This window comes from Anopheles arabiensis, chromosome 3, assembly GCF_016920715.1.
Source record: "Anopheles arabiensis isolate DONGOLA chromosome 3, AaraD3, whole genome shotgun sequence".
Classification (NCBI taxonomy): Eukaryota; Metazoa; Arthropoda; class Insecta; order Diptera; family Culicidae; genus Anopheles; species Anopheles arabiensis.
This window is the reverse complement of record NC_053518.1, coordinates 37,522,012-37,548,211: the sequence shown is the minus strand read 5'-3', so window position 1 is coordinate 37,548,211 and position 26,200 is coordinate 37,522,012. Positions and strand designations below refer to the sequence as shown.

At 44.0% G+C, this 26,200-nt stretch overlaps 1 protein-coding gene across 2 annotated transcripts in view; it reads right to left on the bottom strand.

The window, feature by feature from the left end:
- The window catches only part of LOC120903007 (histone acetyltransferase KAT7), a 61,885-nt gene that overhangs the window by 35,180 nt on the left and 505 nt on the right, over window positions 1-26,200 (bottom strand). Inside the window, exons 2-5 of one of the 2 annotated variants that reach the window (XM_040312167.1) lie at window positions 25,951-26,140; window positions 23,832-25,882; window positions 23,563-23,757; window positions 4,261-4,354 (exon numbers count right to left, since the gene is read on the bottom strand). In XM_040312167.1, the coding sequence (XP_040168101.1) occupies window positions 4,261-4,354; window positions 23,563-23,757; window positions 23,832-25,882; window positions 25,951-26,140 (2,530 nt within the window). Of the gene's footprint in view, window positions 1-4,260; window positions 4,355-23,283; window positions 23,469-23,562; window positions 23,758-23,831; window positions 25,883-25,950; window positions 26,141-26,200 lie in introns of those variants that run through there. The other variant, XM_040312168.1, reaches the window with a different exon arrangement.

Below are 26,200 nucleotides of genomic sequence, written 5' to 3'. Positions count from 1 at the left end.
AAACGTCAGAACTTTATGCTCTTTAAGAAAAGCGTCTCGAAACCGCAGCGCTACCGATCGGTCCATTATCATCGGTCCCGCGGTTGCCCCCCGGTACTGCACGCAATCAGGTGCATGCAAACGTAAACTAGCGTAAGAACCAGCTTCCATTACCTCCAACGGACGCACATTCCCACAGCTATACAGAGTGCCCTTGCCTCTGTTGGCTCATCTCCATCCCGCACCCCGTCATACCGACCCTACTGCTGCTGCACACAGATCTTTTTTGGATCTTTGCTTTTAGAAATTGAACCGCAGGAAACAGGAAGCGAAGGTAACTCAGTTGATTGCGTTCCTTTCCCTTCGATTCCCTGTTCCTCCGCTTTCCTGTTCCCGCTTTGGCTCTACCTGCTGTCAAGCAGAAAATGAACATTCAGATGCAGACATACTCATACACGCAGCAGGTCAATGGACTTCGGGCTGGAATGGTGGATTGGTTTCGCGATAGATTTAAAATCGCAAACCTCCATCCCACTTCTCCACCTTCTCATTCTTCTTCTTCTCCGCGAACGATTGGCGAAATTCGCTCGCGCTAACGCAATCTCTTCCTTTCTCCACAGCACAGCGGCTAACGGCAGATATCTTTAAACCTCTCCGCCGGCCTTCGGGAGCAGCTTTCCCTTCCATTCCCAATTGATTGTGTGGCATGGACACGGGAGAGCTAAACAGCTTCCAAGCATAATTGGATGGAAGCGAATTGCCATTGCCATGACTTTATAAAGGCAACACACACACAGACACACAAGCACAACGGAAGAAAAGCAATGAGCTTTTCTGGGAAGCGTAAATTTGAACTGAATGAAGCTATTCTTACTATCATTTTATGCTTCTCTTTCGCCCTCATCTCCATCCACTCAGGGTCAATAAACTATTCTTGCAAAAACCTTAATTATTTGCAATTTTCTCCCTCTACTACTACGGAGAGCCAGTTTGTGTGCTTTGTTGTGTTTGAATGTTAGAAAACGAGGGAAAAAAGCTCTGGGTGGAGCTTTTAGCGATTGTAAAGAATTTAAATTACATTCCAACAGTATTGCAGGGTTGTTGGGAGGTTTTACATAGATCTCTATGAACACCAATTGATAATGCCAATTGTGTTTCATAAACTACTATCAAAAGTACTAAATTGTTTTTGCGTAGACGTGAATTCTTGTTCGGATGATGAAATATGATCGAAATATTAAAAAAAATATTTACACAAAAAAATTAAACTCAAATTTAAAAGATAAACGATATAAGTTGTTGACAAAAACGCTTAGACGATGAAAATGGGTGAATTTGAGGCAAGTTTTGAAGGCAACGCTTTAACAAATGATAAATAAATATTAAGATGCATTTAAAGGGGCTTGTTCGTAATTGCTATGCTAACTGTTTAACAGCGCATAATTTTTGTTTTGCAGTTAGATAAAAAAGCCACAACATTTTGCTCTAGTCCTAGGATCATTGAACTTTTCACTAGTGTTGCGTAAATTTGATTAATATTCATGAATCTGAATGAATCTTTATAATGATTCAATGAACCTAAATCTCGATTTTAGAAAGATTCATTAACATCAAAAGATTCATGAATCTCGAAAGATTCATTAACATCAAAAGATTCATGAATCTCGAAAGATTCATGAATCGCGAAAGATCAATTTATCTCGAAAGATTAATTAATCTAGAAAGATTCACGAATCTCGAAAGATTCAAGAATTTCAAAAGATTCATGAATCTCACAAGATTCTTATATCTCGTAAGATTGAAGAATTTCAAGGGCTTCATAAATCTCTAAACTTGCATAGAGCTTGAGTTTTTTATTATCATTCTTCTTGACGTAACAACCTACGTGGTCATGCTAGCCTATAAGGGCTTTCGAGACTTTTTGGCAACACCACGCAGCCGGATAGTTTGTTTTGCCACGGGGAGATGGTCCATGCGAGGCTTGAACCCCCAATGGGCATGTTTTAGGTGAGATTTACGAAATTCATTTTTTTGAAAATCATACATCTCTAATAATTCCATCTCTAATCATACATAGATTCATAAATTCCTGGAGATATATACATTTTAATGGATTAATGAGTTTTATAGATTCAAGAATCTTTGAAGATTCGTGAATCTTTCGAGATTCATGAATCCTTGGAGATTCATTGATATTTAGAGATTCATGAATCTATGAAACTTCATGAATCTTTGAAGATTTATTAATATTTGAAGATTTGTGAATCTTTAGAGCTTCATGAATCTTTTAAGATTTGACTTGAGATTTGAATCACTCATCACTGAAGATTCATATGAATGCATCTCAACGAAAGATTAATGAAACCCAACATTACTTTTCACTTCGTGGGCCGAACTTCTTCGCAAATAATGATTTTAATTGACATTTCAACGTTACTTTTAACTAATGGGTAATCATTTAAGTTTCGTTTTAACAAATAAATACTAATCAGCCGCAGTTGGCCTGTGGACCGTAGTAAAGAGACTTCTGCTCTAGTCCAGTCAAGATTCGCACTAAGTGTTTGCACTCAGTTGTCATTAATAATCAATATCATTAAAATATTATAGCCCTTCTCCATCCTAGGCTGGGATCATCTACATCAATCATCTATCTCAACATAATGTTTTCGATAAAAGTAATTCTTATAAAATCATTGGACTAGAACAAGAGGTAATTAAATAAGCGGGAATCGTTTAGAATTGTTTCTTAGCCCACCAGTATTTAATTGATTTTCTGGCGAATTCTTAGTTTGAACAATTGTACGTTATTCAAAATCGCATTGCCGAATCAAAAATGTACCAAACATGTTTCATGTTTTCACCCGCAAAGCAAAACGTCTGTGCCCTATGGTGAGGTATAGAAGGTAGAGCACAGTTTTTTTTTTTCGAGAGAGAGAGATGACTCACAGGGCCTAATTAAACTCGCCCAGTTTACGTGTGGATAACTACTAACAACAATCCCTTTTTGCAACGAACAAAATCAACACACCCTCACACACATAGATACCAAATGCCAATAAAACAATCCCCCCTAGATTCCCCTTTTGCAAAACCTACCAGGAAACCCGCACCAATCGCTCCCAACTTCCCCCCGGGTGTTTTGGCGTGCCCATATTTCCATTTGCGTGATATTTTACTTTTGATAAGCAATATTACATGTGTATAATGTGTACGTTTCCAACCCCTTATTGCGAATTATTTTTGAGGTCATTCAACTCGCAAACACGGCAGAGCGTACGCGATCGAGTGTTTCGGTGGGGAAGGTTTCGTGGACGCACCGTAGGGAAAGGTGCTACTATATCGCCTGAAAACTACCCTATGAGCTCCATCTGTTGCCACGACGGATATAGGACACAGTCCCAAACAAACATAGCATACGCGAGTAGTGTATCAACCAACAAACCTACCTCAAGGCTCCAGGCAACATTCAGGACAACGCCGGTGGAGCCCCACCCCATGGCGATAATACGATAATATCGGTGTAATAGCTATGATTATTCTTCTTAAAAAAGGAGCGAAAATAATGGAAAGCAGTATAAATTAAATCCACAGCGTCGTCATTAATTCCGATCCATCGCATACGATTTGCATAGTAACCCTTCCGCAAGCGTTGGCAAATCAAGTGGTCAGTCAGCTGAACCGACAGATCCTTGCAGGCAAATGCCGAAAATATTACCGGCACGGTTGATGGAATCGTCCCATTACCTTACCGAAAGTTTTCACCCCTGTTGAGTGGTGAATTCGCCAAAAATAAGGACTATTTTTGTACGCACACACCTCTCCCTTTGTTAACCAACGAATAACCCCCCCACCGGTGTTCCATGTTAGGCCAGATCAAAGGGTTCAATCCACATTTCGAACCTGGTATAACCGCTTATCGACCCCAAATGATCGAAAAGTATGGTAGGACAGTATGGTTTTGCAAAGCACGCCCTGGACGTTCACCGCACAGGACGTTCCGCGCCCTGCTAACCGTCGCCACCAGGCAAAACGAAGTGTCCGAATTGCAAATGGTCAAAGTATGTAAATTACCTGATTTAAACCACACCACCAGTCAATCTGCTAACTTCCTCACAATACCACCCTCCGCTCCACACAAACACACACAAGACAACATGTTTGGAAGTTTGCATTGAAGAAGGAATAAAAATACACGGAACCCCTTGACTAGTAGCGTGTCTCCGTAGGGTCGTTGACCAACCCCCATTCCCCTGTCGCACGGAAATAAGAAGCAATACTTACTGAAGTCGATCAGCAACCGTCCATAGCCCTTACGCTGGTACGGCGGTAGCGTAAGGATACACGACACGTTGTAGTTGAGGAACGAGTTTTTCTCCTGGAACAAAATAAACAGGAACAAAACAATTGATTAGTTTTATTAACGTCGAAGTAATTTTGATACAAGTTAAATTATTTTTAGTTTGATTTGACCCGAAAATAACAATGTAGAAGTTTTTAGCTTATATAAAGAATTACAACTGTGTCGCGTAAGGAGAGTATAAAAATAAACCCTTAAAGCATGCTAAAGCTTTATTTCCAAACAATTACGAACAAACAATACTGCTGTCTTATGAACCATTTGCAACCCTCTCTGGGACAAAAATCAGCTTTCTTGCATAATTAAACGCGTTTGAAGGGAAACGGCGCCGAAAAAGGACACTTCAAACTGTAGCACCCCTCATGGGGTGTTAACCGAAACAACTTCTAGTGTAAGTGTGCATTCATTAATGTGCTTTGCGCTTTGCAAAAAGACAAACCACTTTTTTGTCGCATCGGTACCATATCCTGGTGTGCCAGCATACGACGTATACGGCGGGGCACTATGCACTGGTGCAAGTTATGCATACTGTCGAGCCATAGAAATAGGAAATGCAGCATCTTGAGCTGAGAGCCCTTCACGATAAAACCATCATATCCATATCCATTGAAGGCTGTGTAGAAACTTTGTGATAATGTAACGATATGTAGGCAGGAAGGAGACACATCTACCGAATGTAATCACATTAAAAACAAGAATACAATTGTTCTTCATTTTGAAACATCCTTAATAAAGAGTCAATACTTAATACCTTGAAGCCGTACACAAGTTTGATTTTTTTTTCAGGCCGATTTACATCATATGATTGGGGAGATCAATAAACTTACATGCATACGAAGAAAATATAATACTCTACCAAAGCTTACACGACAACATTTGGGATATAAATTGTCCTTTACCGATTTTTAATATGAAAACAAACATTTTTTATATAACCTCATTTGAAACTGTTAAGATAGGTACCTTATATTCGTATAGGAATCCGTTCAAACCAGACGAATGCCGGCTATGTGCAGATTCATACATATCAAAGGGATTCATTAAAATCAAAGCTTGTATATTCTAAAGAAATTTTATTTTTAAGCTCTAAGTACGAGCTGTAGCTCAGAATTTCAATTCATTAATCCTTAATCAACTATGATAAGCTCGAATTGCTTACGAAATAATATTGTCGAGCTCAACGATAGTGTAAGTAATCTTAAGATAATCCTCTCAAAATATACAAATCATTTTAGTATACATTTTATCGGCATTGCATTTTCTCCAATGATGCATCTCAGGAGTATTAATTTTTCATCTTGAAAACAAATTTAAATTCAAAATGAAATTGATACATTTATCATTTTATAACGTAGCGAAAACAAGAAAAGGAGCATCTATTTAAGTATCATTTAATCATTAATTTTCTATTCATTAACAGTCAAATCGACATGGCTGGGCACCACTCCTAGGTAGATGACTTCTTTGGTAGATTGAATTAAATGAAAGCAAGCCAATTTAGAACAGACGATACAATTTAGACGATTGTTTGCCCAACTACACGTTATAACATAATAAAAATAATAGAATCAATTCTTGATCTTATTTAATAAACTTATAAATAATGGGGAGCAATTTCAAAATATTGTACACATAGTAGGAAGAGCAGCCGAATTCGCAGTGTTCGATTTTGAATACCCAGCACCGTTTCTTCAAATAATGTACGTCTATGTACCAAATTTTGTGATGCGTAATGATTAAGTGATATCACCATATCAATCATTTTGCGAAGCTTCTGAGGTATGCTACACTGGGATAGCAACCATCACGAGTGATGCTTGGGTAGCTGCCGTGCCCCCTTGCCAGACTTTCTATTTTACCCCTATCGAAAGCATCACATATGCTTATCTGTACACATCTGATGATCGAACAAGAGATAGCCCCATGAATAATGGTTCATTAACGATACCAAAACACGTGTTAAATGTGCTTTTAGCATGAAAAATGTATACGCAACACACATACATTTTATTAAATCGTGCTCGCTTGCGTACCAACCCCTCAACCGTATGTTTAAATCATAAAACTGCCAAATTAATGCGAAAACTACGAACAGCAAAAAATAAGTGTAAACACACCGAAATAGTAAAGAAAATAATGAAGCTTCGTATCATTTTCCCCCGGTCGCCAAAGCACCACACTAAGCATTATTATCCTCATCATCATCATCATCATCATCATCATTGGTCGATGTGATAGTGATCTGACAAACAAGAGTGTAAACAAATAAACTAGCTGTTATAATTAGCAAAAAAAAAGCCTAAACATAACCAATACACACCCTTACCCTGCCGATGGCTTCACTTTTTGTTTGAAAAATAAAAGGAGACACTCCAACGATTTGCGCGACTGCTCAGAGTGCTTCTGTCGGTGTCTGGTACCATCACATGTATTTGCTCGCAAAACGCTCATGTTTTTTTTCAACTTTTCGTTTCCATTACACTTCCTGTTGGAAGCCGGACTGCATGCCTTCTTCTGCAACCGGTCAGGAGAGGTTTTGCTACCGGTAGCTTGCAGCGACAACAGCGCGACCCTTCAATTTGCATTAAATTATGGTACACGTTGCGCCATCGGTGATGATGGTTCGCGCTCGGTTGCCATACCACCATCACCACCACACAATGGCAAACTGACTTTTGGGTTAACCGTTTTTGTCATTTTTCGTGCCCAGGACAGAACGACTGTCGTGTGTCTGCCACATTACACGAGACGGTGCTTAATGTCGCTGAGCTTAACCATCGCCAGAAGCGCGCCTCATATTTACATGCTACCGTCTTGTCTTGCCTGCCGAAACGTACACTGCTTGCAATCTTATCTGACTCCCATCTCCATCCCTGGCCCCATGAGCCGTGACCCGAAAGAGGAATGGGGTCGATGAGGTGGTGGAGATCATCGGGATACGGGATGGAGTGGAGTGGAGCAGTGTGGCTACTCATCATTCGCTCAGGGTCTAAGAGGCGCCTCCTAGACGCACATAGTAAAGAAGAAATAAGCTTAAAGACAAAAAAAAATGTTAAAAGCACACAACACCTTCCAAAGCAAGAGCCAAAAAAATATAAAAAAGATGGAACTCCTAACCTCCCCTTTTTCCCCTTTTACCCAATATGCCCGTTTCCAGTGCTTGCCTTTTATTGTCGCTAATATATCTGATTCAATATATTTTGTTAATTGCATCCCATAAAGCTTGCTCAACTGTTGGGTGTTTCAAATTACTGGAAAAAAAAACCTGCGCGCGGCTGCATGCACTGACCGGTGCTCCCTGACTTTGGCCCGCGCGTGATCATTGCCAGACAGACACAGGGAGGGAGGAAGCATAAATTTTCACAATTCTGTTGCTCCTTTCCACCGGCAATACCGCTGTTGCATGCGAAAACACAGCGCGACGAAGATGGTCAAACAAACGGACGCGTTTGGACAAGCGTGCCCAAGAAAGTTCGTTCGTGATGGTGTAGTACTAGCATCAACTTTTCCTAATATAGCGTGCTGTATCCATGCAATCTAAACTCCACAGCGAGGTAACCACGCCGATGACGTGCCACTGCCAAGAAGTTGCCCCATCATCTTCCCTTCGGACAGCCAGACCGAGACAGACCGGCACGGCGGTGGTGGCACCCTGGTGGTGATAATGATAATCATAAGTGGGGATAGGGTCAATTGCCATCTCCCCCGGGTCAAACGGACGAAAACACGCCGCTCGTCCATGGCGGAGGAGTGTGTAAAGTGTGATGGTGTTAAAACCAAAAATAAAATTACCATTTTTTACCATGCTGTAAAACCTCGCTTTCGCTGGCCGTTTTTAAGAAAGGTTTCGTACTAAACTAACAGAGAGTAATAGAGCGTGCACAATCGGTGCCGTTGTAAGAGCAAACTGAAGCCGAGTCAAGATGAGGGTCGGTTAATCTGACGGACAAAATAGTAAATAAAACATTGTATAAAAACAACTGGAAGAAAAAAACCAGTAGCAAAACAGTGGCTCATAGCACAAGAAACGTAGCAACAATAAATGTATAAACAATAATTTTCCGAAACTCCTCCTTTCCGAAAATTTTTCGTAACTACTTTATAGTAAACGTTATGGAAGTATGTTCCCTACATTTGTGGTATCGCATTTATATTGTATGGCAAGTACTATGAACCTTGATATTAATTTTTAATATATTTTATTCACTATTTGAGACTTTTTAAAACAATATCTTTGTACAATAAACTAATTAAAAAAAAATATTTATTTTTATCTTTGTATTTTATCAAACTATTTAAACCAGCATTTAAAACCATAAAGATACAAAAATTGAATGGTTTATCTAAATTAAAGGGTTACAAGGGAATGATTATTTACCGTATATGTACAACTAATGGCAATGCATGGTGATCATTTGCCAAGATGAAAGCTCACAAATCATTTTTTTGAGAAGTTATTTGTTTAATTATTCTTCTTCTTCTTTGGCTCAACAACCGATGTCGGTCAAGGCCTGCCTGTACCCACACTTGTGGGCTTGGTTTTGTTTAATTACCTAGTGATTAAGTCAAATACAGTTTTTGTAGTTGTATTTTCTGATAAATAGTTTAGAAGTTCGAATGATCAGCGATTGAAATAGAAAAAAAAAATCCGTATTTCTTTGTTAATTGTAGAAAATCTTCCATGTGCTCTGCTGTAAGAACTGAACTATTATTTTAAAAACCATTTTTCTTAGGTTTCAAACAAAATGAAATATTGGGATATTTTTAAAGCTATCTTATTTATAAAGTAACTATCGCAATTACCTTTTTTTTAATGTTCAATCATGTCCCAAAAACAGTATCAAAAATATCCTAAGGATTTATTGTTATTAGAAAGAATTAAGTGCGACCGAGCGCGATTACATTCACTGTGGTTAATTATCTATTTGATGATAATAATTTATCAATATGTTACTAAAACACAAATCTATTCCTAGTTGGGCACGTGTTCCCAGAAGACTAATTGAGTCATTATAATTAACTACTTCGTTAACACATCGCAGGACTTTGAACCCTTTATTGGCTGTTTATGGTTTTCCGACGCATTGATTATGAATCAACAATGTTTTCATCGCTTACCGTAACAACAATGCTACCAGACCGTACCATCATACCGCATGGCGTAGGAGGGAATCATTAATGCTTAATGTATTTTCAACAACGGGACCCGTGCTCCAATCGAACCTGTTTCAGGCACCAACAATCTGATTAAGGCACAAGATGTGTAAACCCAATACATGAAGACCATAAATTTTGACTTCATTTTTCAACCCTTTCCTACCCTTAAAATATGTATGTGGTGTGAGCCTCCAAAAACCAATACCGTTCCAATCACTGTTCCCAGTCTATATTCCTATCCATATCCATCCCAGGGTCAATGCTTAAGCCCGTGGCGCACATTTTGCTCACCGCCGCCTTAATCATTAGCACGATCGAAGCAGGAACCTTCCAAGAAAGTTCAGCTTAGCTATATGGCTTTTGCTTAAATTTTACGCTTCAGAATCGTCTCTAGCGCTACGGAACATTAAGTCGGGTAATATCCGGGCGATATCTTCTTTAGCGTTGTTTCTGCTCCCCGTGCTCTTCGCTTTGACGCCCTCCCATCGTGGCGCCTTACTCTTCACTCGAGTTGCTGTGGTTTTTCATTGCACGACCTTAGTTTGACATGGGCACACGGGTAATAGATAAGCGGCCCGTGATCACGAAAAGCGGACAGGTTGCTAGAAAACCATATGCCGAGTGGAGGAGAAAGAGGGGTGCTTCCAGCAAGCGCACACTGACCTCCTCATACGACAACAACAAACATTGGACGGTCAGTTCGGTCGATCCGTTCCCAACGGCAAAGCATAAGGTAGCCGCGGAAAGCGTAAGGCAGTAGAGGCAGGGAACTGATATTATGAAATAATGACCACTAGAACGGCGGAAAAGAGTTTACCTATTAACCAGACAAAATATGTGCTAATTTATGTACATTTCATTTGGAGCACATTGGGCAGGTCGGTCTTGAACGATCAACGGTGGCCGAAGCGTTAGATAGCCGTCCAGGCTCGGTCCGTTCCCGAGTGATCGAATGGAACCTAGCACAGCCTAGGCTGGGAACGAAGCAGGCGTCGCCTGTTGCCTCTATCTTGTCTTGAGCAGACTTTTCACGATCGAACAAGCGTAGAATAGATGAATATCGCGCCGTTTTTGTGTTTCTTCAATGGGTACTAGCTTCTTGCGCACATTAAGAAAACCAGCTGAGTGCGAAACAGTACGAACGAACTAGAGCGCGCGATTTAGTTAGTCTTGTTTTTGTTTCTGTGTGTTTGTGTCTGTTTTTTTCGTCTCAACACATTTTATGAATGAATTGGCCAAAAAACGTTAGAGCATCCTACTAACAAGCAAAAAAAAAGAAGTCATTCCATTCCACTTCCTCCTACATCTATTAACCAAAAGCCTTCGGACACAGCGCAACCGAAAATGTTGCAAAATTCATTCAGAAAGCTGATCGCGGTGGAGAGCAATGCTTAAAGCGACAGGTAACCTTGAATTTGACGATGACGACCCGTGGGCAAACGGTCGTTGTGAAGGTGAGATCGGTCTAAATTATGCCGTTCAACCGTTCAGGTTTACCTCACAGCTAGTAGATACTGTCAGTTACAGCTATCACCACCATCTGGGAAGCTACTGTACTGCTATTTGCTCTGGCTAGATCCCTTCATTCGCTGGGAAGTAAAGACTTCGTTTTAGAAAATTTACTGCACTGTTACTATTGTATATAATTATTAGGAGAGTCCGCTAAGTATAATGGTAGAGGCGCTGCAGCGCTTGTAGAACCGAGTCGTGGTTTGATTCCCATCAGCAATATGAAGCCGGATGGTTAAGTAGAATTGAAACCCGAAAAAGCACAACGATTCGCTAGATCATGGTTCAATAAGTAAGCGTAACGTTAAGCTTATTTATTTACCCAGAAAGCAAATAAAGGTTGTATATGTATATTGATTTTATCAGAAATCGTCTTGATTCAAGAAACCGAACAGAACACATGAATACGCGAAACATTATAGAAGCGGAAAAATACAAAAAAAAAATCTTGAAAGGAAGGAGCAATTTGATAAATACGTTGAACATAAAAGATGAATTCCACTCATCACTTTCACATTACGAACACAATAAGTGGATTAGGCATTAAAGTGTGTTTTTTATATAAATATCCCTCAGAAAGTTGTCCGAGTTTTCCGAGAACTTATGACAAAGTTATACGAATAGAAATATCATAACTGAGCAATTGTGGTTTTGTTGATTAGAATCTTCTTATCGTCTAATCGCTTTTGAGCACAAGTCAAATGGGCCGTAGTTCAAATCTATCGAAAATCAATGTCCTTGAAATTATTAAGTTGATAAAATGATTTTCTATAAAATGATGAATTCTATTTACATGATCATGATTCAGTACTCCTTGCAATTGAGCAATAAAATTGATGCGTCAGAGATATTACTACATCTATACATATATGCACCTGAACGAGTTCTTAGAATGAGGCACGAATTAGACCCCAATATACGTGACATTCAAAGACAATTAACCAATACAGCTCTATTTATGAATTAAATTATAATATTGCAGTGTTCAAAAACAGCATTTTATTCGGTTGGAAGGATCGAAATAGACCAGGAAGCATAGTATAATAAAGTTTTTAAGTAACGATACTGTAAGTTATAAGAGAATAAGTTAATTCGTACAAAAGCTACACGAGATGTTCGAGCTTTAAAGGGTCTTTGTATCAGAAATTGTCACAGAATCTGTTTACCTATTCCGAGTAATTGAAATGTTTAGAACTAAACATATCCATAAAACTAAAATAACTGCAAAGAGCGTCTATTTCTAGATTTTATTCATTGTTGGAACATAAATCATGATGATTCTACACGTATGATTAACTCAAATCGTAAAAATAGTTTTTAGAGGCCTTTTACTGGCACAGACACTTCAGTATTCAATCCCGACACTTAAACACTTTAGATTCGACACCCTGTAATTGTGTAATAATTGTGCTAGTTAAGTTGAGTTAAGTGCTAGTGTCAATATGTTTCTTAATATTCTATAGTTTTTCCTCCACAAAAAACGATAAGTATAACTTTTATATTAACATTTTCCCTATGGATGAAAATGAAGTAACGTTACAATCTATCCCGCCTAGTTAGTGAAAAATCATGTTTTCGACTGTAGGTTGTAGCCAACGTATCTAACAGCTCAGTGTAATATCCCGCAGGATCGAATAAAAATATACCGTTTCACATTAACAAAACACACACACACACCTTCTCTTCCTTTGACGATAATTTTTATTCAATTCAACCAAGCTGGCTCGCTGAAAAGCATGCCCGATTGCATGAATGAAATATGAGCTAAGCAAACAATCTCAAAAGCTGATTACATGCTGCTGTTGGTGCTGCTGCTAAATCGTACCTTTCCAAGATTCTGAACAAACACAGACCCGCGTTTTTTTTTTGCTTGAAGCCGGCTGTAGTTTCGGCCAATGCCGGCAGCAGCGACCCAAGTTCACCTTTTTTGTCCATGTGGCTTCCTATCCGTTTCTTCCACACCGAATGCACCTACTACCACGCGTACAGAACGCAACGCACACGGGGGTGGTGTGGCGAGAGTTGTCAGGTTAATTATGAGCTGAAAATTTATTTGCCTCTTTTACTGCGAAGGAGTTTTACTTTGGAGCTGCCCAGACAGAGGAGACTTAAACGCATTTCACTGCCTTGGTGACAGCGCGGTCAGACACTGTGGATGATCATCGTTCCGGCTATGGGCGGCGCGCACCGATGTGCAAGAATGTTCAACGTCGCACGCGCGCGCACTGCGCTCTACCGATGCGTCGTGTGCAGCAGAGTGCGATGAAGTAATGCGCAATTTTTTGTGTGCATTTCGTTGTTGTTTGTTTTTCCTTGCCTTTTTTTCGGAACTACATTAAGCAACAACCGCGTGAAATTTTCCATTAGCCTTCTGGCCGATTGGCCACATGAGTAGGTAGCTGACAAGAGAGAGAGACAGAGAAAGAGAGATGCCCTGACTAAACGACAAATTGAGTACCATAAATCTGCGTTGGTGAAGTTTGATTTATTACGCGCGATCGACATAACCTTCCCATTGCACAGTTGTGCAGGCAAAAGAGGAGAAATGGAATAATGTACGGTATATTTTCGGGCACTACTGCCCATAGTGCAGTGAGAGGATGGCCGCGACCGGGGTCATCCCGTTTGGGACGTATGGTCGATAATTTACGATCGCTCTGGTGGGTGCATGTCTACCCATAGAAAAGAAAAAAAGGATGCAATAAATTACATCTAAAGTAAAAGGGTACTCCCAATGTCACACCTACACACACACACCTACACAAAACACTCCTGCTAGTCAGTGAGAGGTCAAGAAGTAGGTGTGAAGTCGCTTTTCTTTAAGGCGTCGATGAGGCGTCTTCCCAGGTAGACCTTCCCCCTTTATTGACTCTCCATTCCCGTTGCACTGATTAAACCTAACGGATGGCACTGACCAACACACCGAATAGCGTACACGGTGGTGCGCTGTGGTGCGCTGCCATTAGCAAATGTACATTAGACAACTAGTCAAAATGATTTCAGCTACTGTGTGCACGCCACGGGCACACGATCAGCTGCGCCATCGAAGCGAATGCACGGAGAACAAAGCAACAACGCTACGCTTCCAGATACGCTTTACTGCAGGCGGCGGCTCATCACGCCACCGTTGACGAAATTTGCACCGCACACCAAAATACCGTATCTCAAGCTCAAACCATCACTAAACACCGTTCAAAACTGCTGCGCCTACTATACGCCAAACGGTAGTACCGAAGCAGCGGCATCTCGATCCTTTTTTTGTGTGTGCCACTCGGGCTTGCAGTTAGGACAGGGGTCGGCAAACTTTTCAAGCAACGGACGGAGTTCTATAAATTCGGCGGAACCCTGAAGTGCAGTCTTCAAACAACAAATTCATTGTGTAGTAACAATGTTTTCAAACAACAGCGGAACTTTCCAAATTTTAAATTTTCCATACTTTGTTTTGTGCCGGACTTCAGTCGCCATGTTGTTGTTTAAGTTGTTTGTGCAACGCCTCAATAATTGACGTAATAATTTGACATAAACGAAACATATTTTCTATGACTTTATGCTTGTTAAGTAAACATAATTAAATTGCTTTTCTTATGGATCACTGGTGAGGTAGGATCACGTAGGAACAGTTCTCAATAATATTGTTATATACATATCAACAAACATTTTGAATGAACAAAACTATACAAAACTTCTACTTGGCGTAACGTTCTCTTTGTATACCTACCGGTCGGCCTGGCCTATACAGGAATTCGCGACTTATTCAGTACCACGCAGCCGGATAGGATAATTAAGTCCTTGCTACGCGGGACGATACCATATGAGGCTTGAACCCATGACTGGCAAGTTATTACGTCGCACGCGTTGACGACTGTACTACGGGTCTGGTCCCATGTTCCACGTGCTACTTAGCTACTTAACACGTGCTACTATCATGTTCTACAAAAACCCAACAAAAATTTGACCTTGATTGTCGGCGTGCAAACTAGAAATTGAATATTTATTTAAAACATGTTATTTTCTTGGACTGACAGTCAATGTTGGTTGCATATTAACCAGTATTTCTTTCAACCAATGTCATAACTGTACAGCTATATGAAAACAAAGCTTCAATAAACAGAAATTTGCAAGGTTTTTAGGACACATCAAGCCAGTTACAGTTATTACAATTATTACTTACTAGAACCTGCCTTTTTTCGTAGTACAGTCTTGAACTCGTACGACTTAACAACATGCCCGTCATGGGTTCAAGCTCCAAATGGACAGCGCCGCCATACGTAGGACTCACTATCTTGCTATGTGTAATCAATAAGTCACTGAAAGCCAAGCCCACAAGTAGTGGTACAGGCAGGCCTTGACCGACAACGGTTGTTGAACCTAAAGAAGAAGAATAAGAACCTGTCCAATCTCAAAATAATTTCGCCCTAATCCAATAATTTTCCGCAACATTTGTATAAAGCGCCAGCATATCTCAGTTTCATTTAAAAAAAAAGTGATGTTGAACCACAAGCAACCAATCACTGCATACATATAGAACAGATTTAGCGGTGACAGACGTCCCAAGAGTATACAAAGTATCATAAAAATATCAACAACTTTGGCAAGATGAAGAAATAATGCAACTTAAGGGTCAAAACCGTGGCAAAGAATCAATACCAAGATCCTTTACAATGAAATTAATATCTTAACGTTCGATTGCGTTTGTTCTAATGCTTTCCATCCCAATAAAATGTTTTGGTCAATATGTTTGGCCGCTTTCGACCCGAAGGCGCGACTTTGCCGACCCCTGGAGTTGGAATAGTTGCGTCCAAGCCAATGAGTGTTAATCTTCTAACGATGTAGCAACAAGCGTGTTGCAATTTGTGGGAAAGTATAATTAAGAAAAATGAAATAGACATATAATCAACATTTTTCACCCAAATCAGCTTGCTCTTGCGAAACACGCGTGCTAAAACTACAAATATTCCAACAGCCAAGTTGACATTCCCATCAAATTATTCACTAAAATGAGCGGGGGAGAGAGAGAGAGAGAGTGAGCGAGACTATCGCAGACCCAGACAATCGAAGGACGTCCCTCCCATCACACCCCACACACTGGGGCAGCGGGAAGAGCGGGATTGAAATGGGACGGGAATTAAAAAGAATATTTTATAACTAAAGTACCGCGAGCAAACGAGACGCGGAAATATAAACTCACACACAACGGTCCATCAGTGCCACATCCTCTCCTCCCGCCTGGCAACCCCCGGAACGGAATCGGTGCGACATCAAATTTTATTATCCCGTTTCCTATTTGTATGCGCGTGTGTGTGTGCGAGCCCGCCAGCCAACCAAACTTCCCCGGGAGCAGTCTGGCTGCAGTCCTTTTCCCCGTGGCGTGTTTTCCCGCATAGAACAAAGAGACGCATAGCGCGCGCGTTTCCCAAAACACACTTTTCCAGCTTCCAGGCGTCGCGTCATCCTTCTCTAGACCAGACGACACACCCGCCATCCTCCCTTCGATGAAAATCAGTCCGCGCGCACACACACACACACGACTCCACTCAACAGATCATCATGGGCGATGTGCGTTTCCGTTCCGTAGGTTCCGGCGATTCTTCGCTACGCAAAAACCCATTTGTTTTGATGTCTGTGTGCGTGTGTGTGTGCGTCCGTGTGAGCGTCTGTCTCGTCATTTCTCCCACACATTGCAACCGAGGAACACAGGAGTTGCATAGGTACACACGTTCCGCTTTTGTCGGAACAGCATCATGCATCAGGCCCCATGCATCCGACAAAGGCAACCACAACACCAACCCGCCTCCATGGCACAACTCAACCTGGCCGCCCGGTCGCTGCCGGTCGACAATGCGGGCCCAACATACATCCCCGACGTAGAACCCATCACCATATTATCAAACGTTTATTAAATATATACATATTAAACACTCCCCTTCCCCCTTCGGTTGGTGCCCGTTTCCCGTTCCCAGACGTCCACTGTGCTGCCCTCTGCAAGCAAAAACCGAAAAGCACGCTCCCCTTCGGCTGCAAGGCTGCAGCAGCCGACGCCGGTCCTCGATATTTCCCTGGGAGTAAATCTCGCTTTACAATTCTCCGCACACTGGCCCCGGGATGGTGGCGCGCGCGAGCTAGCGAAGTGCCGTTTGCTATTCTAAGGGATTTCCGGCAAAAAGCAACCGTGCTCTCCGCTCCCTCCCCCCCCCCCTCCAAAAATAGACCCAAGCCTAGAGTTCCTGAAAACGGCAAACCCAACGAAAAGACGCCAGCCGACACCCTCCCCAAGCAGTAGACTGTTGCGGGCGGATGAGGTGGTTCAAGTACTTCCAGCTAGCACACCATCAATCGTCCAGACTCCGCCGCCAGACAACGCACACACACACAGAGCTCACCGTCGAAAGGGCAATGACCGAATTTCGCCCAGCCAATACCTCCACCACACACCCCAAAACCACACTCCGCGAAGGCTCGCCTTGGGAGGGAGAGAGATTCTGCCTGTGAGTCTCGTTGACCTTCCCCATGGTCGTTGATTTTACGGTAAAGCGTGTCTCGCCACCGTTCCATTCCTGATCCCATTCCTGCCGGAGTCTGTGTCCGGAGCGGCAGCCAACCCGAGCCAAGCCGCACCGAGACCGACAAAACATTGGCATGCGGCGTTTTGTGCACTTACCACCCGCCGAACCGGACGTAGTAGTTGTGTAGTAGCACCTGGTACCTACTCGCATAATCCTTACACACACTCACACTGACACACACACACACACCTAGCGAGGAGTCGTTGTAGAAAATGGCTTGTGAATGAAGAAGTGGAACAGCACACGCAAACTAACAGCAAAACGCGCGAAAAGCCCTCTCCTGAAGGAGAAGCAGAGCCTACTACTATGACGTTGTGTGTCTGTGTGGGTGCTCGGAACGTTGTCTGGCCAGTTTTCAACGCATCATCTCTCTGCACAGGCCGTGCGTACAGGCCACCATCACCACCTGTGTACACCATTGATAACTGTTCGTCCTTTGCCGTAACCACCAGCGGTACGCACACCACTAAAGCCGGGCGGGAAAACCTGTTCGCCAGACAGAGAGCAAACCAATACAATTTCCCGAGCCAACACACACACACACACACACATAGTATATGGTATATAACAATACCACATCCCGAAATGGTCCCCGTTGCTCACCCAGCTGGGACGAGATCTTGCCCGATGCCGTCATCATCGTTCCACCGTGTTCACTCCCGATTCTTTGCTCTCTTTCGCTCGCTTGCTCTTTCTCTCTCCCATTACCAGTAGCTCCTGATCATCGACACCCAACAGGACAGCAGCACAGGGTGTAGCTGCGAGAGAGAGCGAGAGCGAGAGAGAGAGAGAGAGAGAGAGTCTGGTTTTGTTGCTTCCACCGAAGCGCGCGTGTCTGGCTCAGGCCAGACGGACAAGCCCGGACGACGCGTACGAACTCGTCCTTCACCTTCACCCAGTCAGCCAGAAGCCAACACGGCCAAAGACACGACAAAGGGCACGGTACAAAGGGTACACAGCTTCCCATCCTAGCCGCCGTTATGTATATTCCGGGCGGGCCATTTTTTCTCTCCCCTTCAGCGCATATCCTGCCTCGATTGTTCTCCTTTTGTCCATGTTTGTGGCTGATCCGTGCGTTATCGAGGGGGGGGGGATGAGGGAGAGAAATAGAATAGCAGCGCAAAAAAAACCTACGCACCTCCTGCCCCACGGAACCGACGTGGGAAATTGTTGGAAAGGGTGCCGACGGGCATAGCCAAAAAAGAAAAAAAAACAGTAAAAGGGAAGCACGCACACATACGCAACATACGCACCCAAACAACAATAACGCGAGCGGCACATTCGAGAACAAATCTGGCGGGAATCTGTCGGAGTACGCATCGCTCTATGTATGCATTGCCCTCGACACACTTGCGCCTGGTCGTCGTCGTCGTCGTTTGTGTCGTCGGGTTCGTCGTTCACCCGGTCTAAGGGGCTAGGGAACCCGTATCCTTTTTCCCCCTTTCTGTTGCCCCATTCCTGGCACCGCTCTCCTGTAGCCTGTCTACCGTGAGGCCGGTAGACAAACCGGTACAGGGACCGCGCGGAATGGTGTCGTGCGCCGCGACACGACAGCACCCCAAAAGTATTTTCGCCAATTCACAAAAACCTCTTCGCCATCCTGGCATCCTGCGTTCGTTTCTATATGTGTGAATGTGTTTTTTCATCTCATCCTAGCACGCGGTGTACGTCCTTGCCAGCCACAATCGCACACAGACGCAACCCCGGTGCTTACGGTGGAAATGAACGTGCAACGCAGCAGGCTTGGCACGCGCCCGTCTCGACGACCAGTTTTACAAACACAGAGAGAGAGAGAGAGAGAGAGAGAGAGAGAGAGAGACAGAGAGAAAATCCAGCCGCCGACACAGTCGATGGGTCGCGCCCGTTTGGGGTCATTGAAATTTTGATTGCATCGTTTGCAACAGTCGTGTGTCTGCTTGCTTTTTTACGTGTTTTTTTTTTTTGTTTTGTTTGGGCTTTCGTCTCCGTTGATGCTGTGTGTGTGTTGCATTTGTCTCGCTCACACCAATGCTAAAACAAACCGCGACGTTGAAAAACGGGAAACGGAACGGAAACTGAATTTACTGTAAAAGAAAGAAAATCGAAGGTGAATCAATACATCTCCTCCACAAATAAAAAAATGGGTAAAATAAAACATTTGGGTCCATAATTTTTGTCGCTCCCATCGTTTGTTAATATTGACAGCATCATAAACAAACGTATGACGCTACTCGGTTTGCCGTCCTTGCCCAAAAGGAGTCATCATAGCACGGAGCTAGACATGACGCATCTCCCATTCCACGGTCGGGCTTGTCCTCGCCATAGGTACGATGATGGGTGGAGTTGTAAATTTCACTAAATCTCACACCCTTTCCCACAGCTTCACACACACACTGCATCATTGCGCGTCCGGAATTTCCTCCCCTTCTGGGTTCTCACCTTTTTCCAGCAAAACCCAGCTGCGGTTTTTTCGGCAGGACACAGCCATGTCTACCGGCACCGACCGAGTTCTCCTACCTGTGCATCAGCAGGTTCGGGGTTTGGTGGGTACTGGGGCAACACACAACCGTCTAGACACAGCCGCCAGACAGAATCCGCACGCGAGAGCTCTCCCGCATAAGGGTGAGAGGGACCGGTTTGCAAAAGTTAACCCCAGACGTCTGGTGCGGTCAACGATGACGATGCTACCAAGACGATAGACGCAGCAGCAGAGAGAAACGACAACAAAAAACTCCTACAACTTCTTACTCCCCTCGAAAGGAGTGCTGCACAGCAAACAGCATCCTTTCGGAGGAGGAGGAGGGGGTTTTGGGAGCCTCTGGGCTGGCAAACTCTGTAACGACCTAGATGCTCTCCTACCGACCAGATCTAGCGTCTCGCGTGCCTCTTGCTGTGCTGTATTGCAGCCGACGCAAAGTTCATTGACCAATTCATTGCAATGGCGGTGGCCGTACGATGAACCCCGGTTTTTTTGGTTAGTCAGTCATCCCGAGCCCAGCGAGCAAGCCTTCCCAGGGACAGCCACATAGCGTCTCGGCATCAAGCGCACACACACACAGCGCTGCATAACTATATACTAACAGACACACACATAACGAGCAAGTCGACAACGTTGCATCATCCCGCTGCATCCCGCTGCAGCATACAACGTTGCTGCAAGAGGGCAAAGACTAACGATCGGAAGTACGTGATGCCTGCCACTTCCGGAACGGACGAGCCATAGACCCTCACAGGAAGGGATGAGAAAGGATGAGGCTTGTATGGCTGTGTGTGTGTGTGTATTTTTCTCCACCGCTTATTGCTTCTGTTGCATCCGTACGGTTGCGCTTTGCGCAAGATGTAAAAAAAAAAACGTACCGAAAACGTACGCAACGCAACGGCATGGAGGCGCCTGGTGATGGTGAATTTGTGGCCCGTGATGGAGAAAGTGCCGTTTTTTGTGTTGCTGCTGGCAGTTCAAACAAAGGTGTGTACCGGTGTCAGCGTTCGAGCAGCCTAGCGGATCAAACGCTACATGTTTTGAGAATAAAATGTACTTTTTAAACGGAACGATTCTATTAAATTGAATCAAACAATTTAAACAATTCGGTTGAAAACAATTGGCCCATTCAAATAATTCTGATAAAAAATAATATATTTTTGAAAATCTACAACAAATATATTTAAATATAAATATATAAAAGGATTAAACAAACACATGGGGAACATTTCATAATCATCATTCACGCTCGTATGACACTTCAAACTCTCACAGCTCTCCCAAGGCTCTCCCACCTACGTACGCGCGTTTTGGCTTGACAAAAGATGGTCCATCGGTCATTGACATCGGTACTCGAGCAAGAACAGGATGATTTCATTTCTCTCAGCACGGTCGAAAAATTGTAAAACTGTTAAACGCTAACTTTCTAACTTTCTACTGCTGTTTGGCAAGATAAAAAGCATAAAAAGCATAAAAAGCATTAACTTTATGCTTTGTAGTTTGCCAGTGAATGTGAATTGCAATCAAACCAATCACCAGCACACTCAATTGCATGATTATTCCATAAATGTAATTAAAACATTCATCACAAAATCTTTAATTCTACCATTCGTTTGAATTACTGGCTACTCTTCCCTCCCCCATAGCAGCTTCCAACCGTATATTCCACGCTATCTAACAAGCGATCAGTCTTTTCAGGTGCTGCTTGCAACGCTTTCTCTCCCTCAGACTGCACCAGAGTAAAGTAAAGTAATTAAAATTCGGTACAGTTTGCTTCTCCGGCGTACAAAGCAAAGGTGTGTACGCCGATCTATCTTCCCGGTGGTGTGTTGCAGTGCTGCGTCCATCGTCGAAAGCATTTCAAACAGATGCGGAGACGAACGTGTGGGGAAGGATCGAAACGACGGGCTGGCTGGCTGGCTTTGGCTGTGTTCGATTCACTATCGGTGGAATGACCGTTGAGATGCTAGCCCAAAATGTGTGGGGATGTGTGAGGAGTGGCGCGGCTGTGGCCAAACTAGGAAGCCCCGTTTTGCGTCCACTATATTTTACGCTGGCCAACTTTATATAGCAATACATATGCACGCGCATACAAAGAAGTACGTTCGAGGGAAAACAGTCGCGCCACGGTCGCGGTCGTGGGAAAGACAGAACAGACAGGACAGGCCACAAGCTCCGTCGTTGTACTATTCCGTTGTGGTTTTCAAAACTCTCCCGATTTTCGGTCGTCGGTAGCGTAGCGGTCGTTGGCCTCTACAGACGGGGCGTTTATCGGAAAGAGCCACCGAGAACCGATAGCCTGCGCTGAATCGCTTTCTCCATCCAGCTTCCTTCGAATCTTTGCCCTCTGCAGGCGATTCTAGAAAATCATTACGCCGAAAACGAGTGTAGCAGCGGGGCGGCAATGATGCTATGATCATGATGATGATTGTAATTGAAGCCATCTCATGAGTTCGCTTACGCTCTATCTATTGTGCATGTTTGCTCTCTTTCTCTCGCTGTTCTCTGCTTTTGTCCTGGCGTACGCTAGGAGCTCTTTGACCTTCTCGATCAAACAGCTACCAAAAGTCATTACGGTAGCCTTCAACCACTCGTGCTTTCATTTCAGCCTCCGGAACAAATGTCATTTTTTATATATATTATATTCCTCCAGTGCAAATCCTTATTTATTTAAACACCGAACATTTCAAAGGTTAGCAGACTAATGGGTGTCATTGCAATTGAACAATGGCTTTTAAGCAACCAACATAATAATGACTCATTTTCCAACACTATTGTTGGTGGCTCGCCTTTTTTTGTTTAGGCCCACAACTGGTAACTATTATTAACAAAAAAATGATTAAAAAAGCTTACTATTAATACTATCTCATTAAATTTAAATAATAAAGATAAGATAGTCTATTTTGTCCAACATAGAAAATTAAAAGTCAAAGTGATAACAAATAGATGAAAAGAGAGTTGCTGATGGAGGGTTATCGATCGGTTATCCCTGAACTATTGTTTAAATAACTAAACATCAATGCTTTCAATGGATTTCTCAAATAAATATTTAAAAGTATTCGTCTGATAAAAAACGCAATTTAATTATACAAAGGGATCTCCCAAAGTATCCTTCGTCATGCCACAATATTAATATTTTGTTATACTTTAGCCATAATTAGTGCTAATGGAGGAGTAAATAATATAAATATTTTTCATAAATTTTTAAAATAAATTCAAAATCAGTAAATATTTAATCCAAAAACCTTCAAAATCCAATAAAAATTACCAATTTCTTCAAATATCTCTTTCGGGTAGAGATTTCACTAGCGAACGATAGATGGCGCTAACATCGCCAGAAAGATAATTCAAATGATGCCGTTATTCAGCGTTTTTGCAACAGTATTGCTTTTCTCAAAGCATCAATTAGTTAATTAACCAGTATTTGACCAACGTTTAGAACAAACTATAAATAAAATGAATAAAGCAAATCATGTTTACTGCTTTTGGAATTTCACAGAGTAATGTGCAAAGAGTAAAGTGCAGTATTGAACGCTTACCTTACTGAAATACCCCACCGTATGGCAGCCGTCACTATCCGCCAGAGTCATCACGTAAAACAGGAACGGTTCCACGTCGTAGTACAACGTTTTATGGTCGAGGAAGAATTTGGCCAGCAAGCACAGATGCTGACAGTACTGTTTGTGTCGCTTGCCATCCACTTGCCACACGCCAAGCTTTCCCTTGCGATAGATCTGCAATCATAAAGCGAAACGATCGTGTGTCGTCAACAAACGCATTCAGGATAAAATTCGCTCCCCGTGCTTACCTCATCGCCCGGCGGATGCCGCCAGACACATTTGGCCGCATGGCGCTTCATTCCCACCTCGGACTTTTGATACCGCAGACAGAACTCGCACAGATACAGCTTCGGCAGCCGGGTCGCATCGTCCGGATAGGGCGACTGATACCACACCTGCATACAGTGCCGGCCCATCGAAATGTACTTCGTGCCCTTCCCGGTTACCATATCGCCCAGCTCCTTCTCGATACTTTCGCTCGCCAGTGCCTGCGCCTCGCGGAACAGCTGCAGATCGTAGTCCGGCACGATGCCCTCGAGGTTAGGTTCGGGCTTAATTTCGTTACAGTCCCGATCGAGCAACGGTTTCGGCCGCTCGGCACTCGGCGTCGGCGAGGAGGGTTTAAAGCGCGCCCGCAGATCGCGTATCTTCTGCGCGTACAGCTTCTGTTCGGGCGTTTGGATCTTTTTCGAATTTTCGTACACCGGAATCGACCGGCGCCGTTCGTCTTCGCGCTGCTTGCGCTCCACCAGCAGCTGCTTCGTTTGATCGACCGTCATGTTGTGGTAGAGCGGGCAAGCCTCCAGCGTAAAGTGCTTCTCAAACTGTCCGCCCATGTGGCCGAGCGAGTCACACCTTTCCAGCGGACAGCGCCGCTCGACCGGCGCCTCCTCGATAGGCAGCTCCTTGGCAAGCGGTTTGTCGCCGGAGCGTTTGCTGGCCAGCGCGTTGGCAATGTTGTTTTTCGCCTTACCCTTCGACGGTACGGTGGGCGCTTTCTTGGCCGGACTTTTCGACGCGGACCGCTTCACACTGTCCGCGTCGGAGTCCGTCTCGGAGGCGTTCTTGCCGAGCAGGTGTTTGGATTTGCGCGTGCTTGCGGAACGGGTCAGCTTTCGCGTCTGCCGGTCCGAGTCCGAACCGGCCGCCGCCGCCGCACCGCCATCCTTTGCATCGTTCTTTTGGGGCGTTCGTTCGAGCGCACGTTTCATGGTGCTGTTGGACTTTTTGTAGCTTTGAGCGGCCGCTGCACTGATCGATGGTGAGGAATCGTCCGATGATTCTGTTTCCGAGTCGGACGATCCGCTGGAGGACGATTCGCTCGAGCTGGACGTGGCGGACGACAGCGCTCGAATGGGGGATTTCATTGATTTGGCCAACGGTGGAGCAACGGTTGGACTGGCCACTTTGCTAGCAGCACTGCTTGTGCCACTGGTCTGTGGTTTCACCTGTCCGATCGGTTTCGATCCAACGTTGTTCAACGTTCCCACCTGTGATGCTTTCCGTGGCCGGCCTCGACCACGTTGTAGTGCGGCGGTGGCTGCTGATGAGGTGGTGCTGTTGGTTGCGGTACTCCCCGTTGCTGCAGGTTGATTTTTGTCAGACAAATCGGACGACGCTGGGCCCGTCCCACCACCCGACACGGCGTTCCCGCTCGTGGAGCTCGAGCTGGACGTACGTCTGTCCTGCATGTCGGACTTTTCCGGCGTTGTTTCCACCTCCGATTCGGACGAATTGACCGGTGAGAAGATGCTCTTCTTTTTACCCTTGGTAGCAGGTGCCGAGGATGACTGAGCGGTGCCTGGGGTAGGTTTCTTTACAGCACCCGTTGCCGTACCGGCCCCATTATTGTTGGTCTTGTGCAAACTTTTTACCACCGTGCTAGCCTTCACCGCCCCTTTCGTGGCCGGGGCAGAGTTTTGATGATGATGCTGTTGGTGCTGCTGCTTGATCACGGACGGGGGCACCTTTCCTCCACTGATCGGTGGTGGTGCGGGAACCCGCTCCTTGCCCTGCACCGATGCGATGGGCTTTTTCTTGGTGGTGTCGGCTGTTGGAGCCTTTTTGCTAGCCGCAGTAGTGGCAGATGCCGATGCAGCAGCTGTCCCTTTGCCCGTTTCCGGCTCCGAGTCATCATCGTCACTGGACGAGATGGAGCTTTTTGAGAGTTTTTGTTGTTTCAGTGCAAGGGATGATTTGTCCTTCGAGGCGTCCGGTTTGCTGTTCGCTTTGTTTGCCGCATTCCCAATCTCAGAGCTTCGTCGTCTTACGATTTTGTCGTTCGCTTTTGGTACTGCAGCTACAAAACGGACAATAGAATATCAGCGTCAAATGCAAAATAAATCAAAGGCATTGTAGTGCAACTACCATTTCCACTGGTTCCCCCGGAAACGGCGGCATTATTACTGGTAGAGGAACGCGGCGATGGTTCCCTCGAGCTGGAGGAATCACTTTCACTGCTCGAGCTTCCCGAATCAGATCCGCCCGAGCTTCCCGAATCGGACCCACTGGAGCTAGAGTCAGACGAACTGCCGCTACTGGATTCGGTGCTGGTGGACTGAAATTGAGAAAGAGATTGAAAAGTTAATAATGCACATAAGGATACTGATTTGTGCTA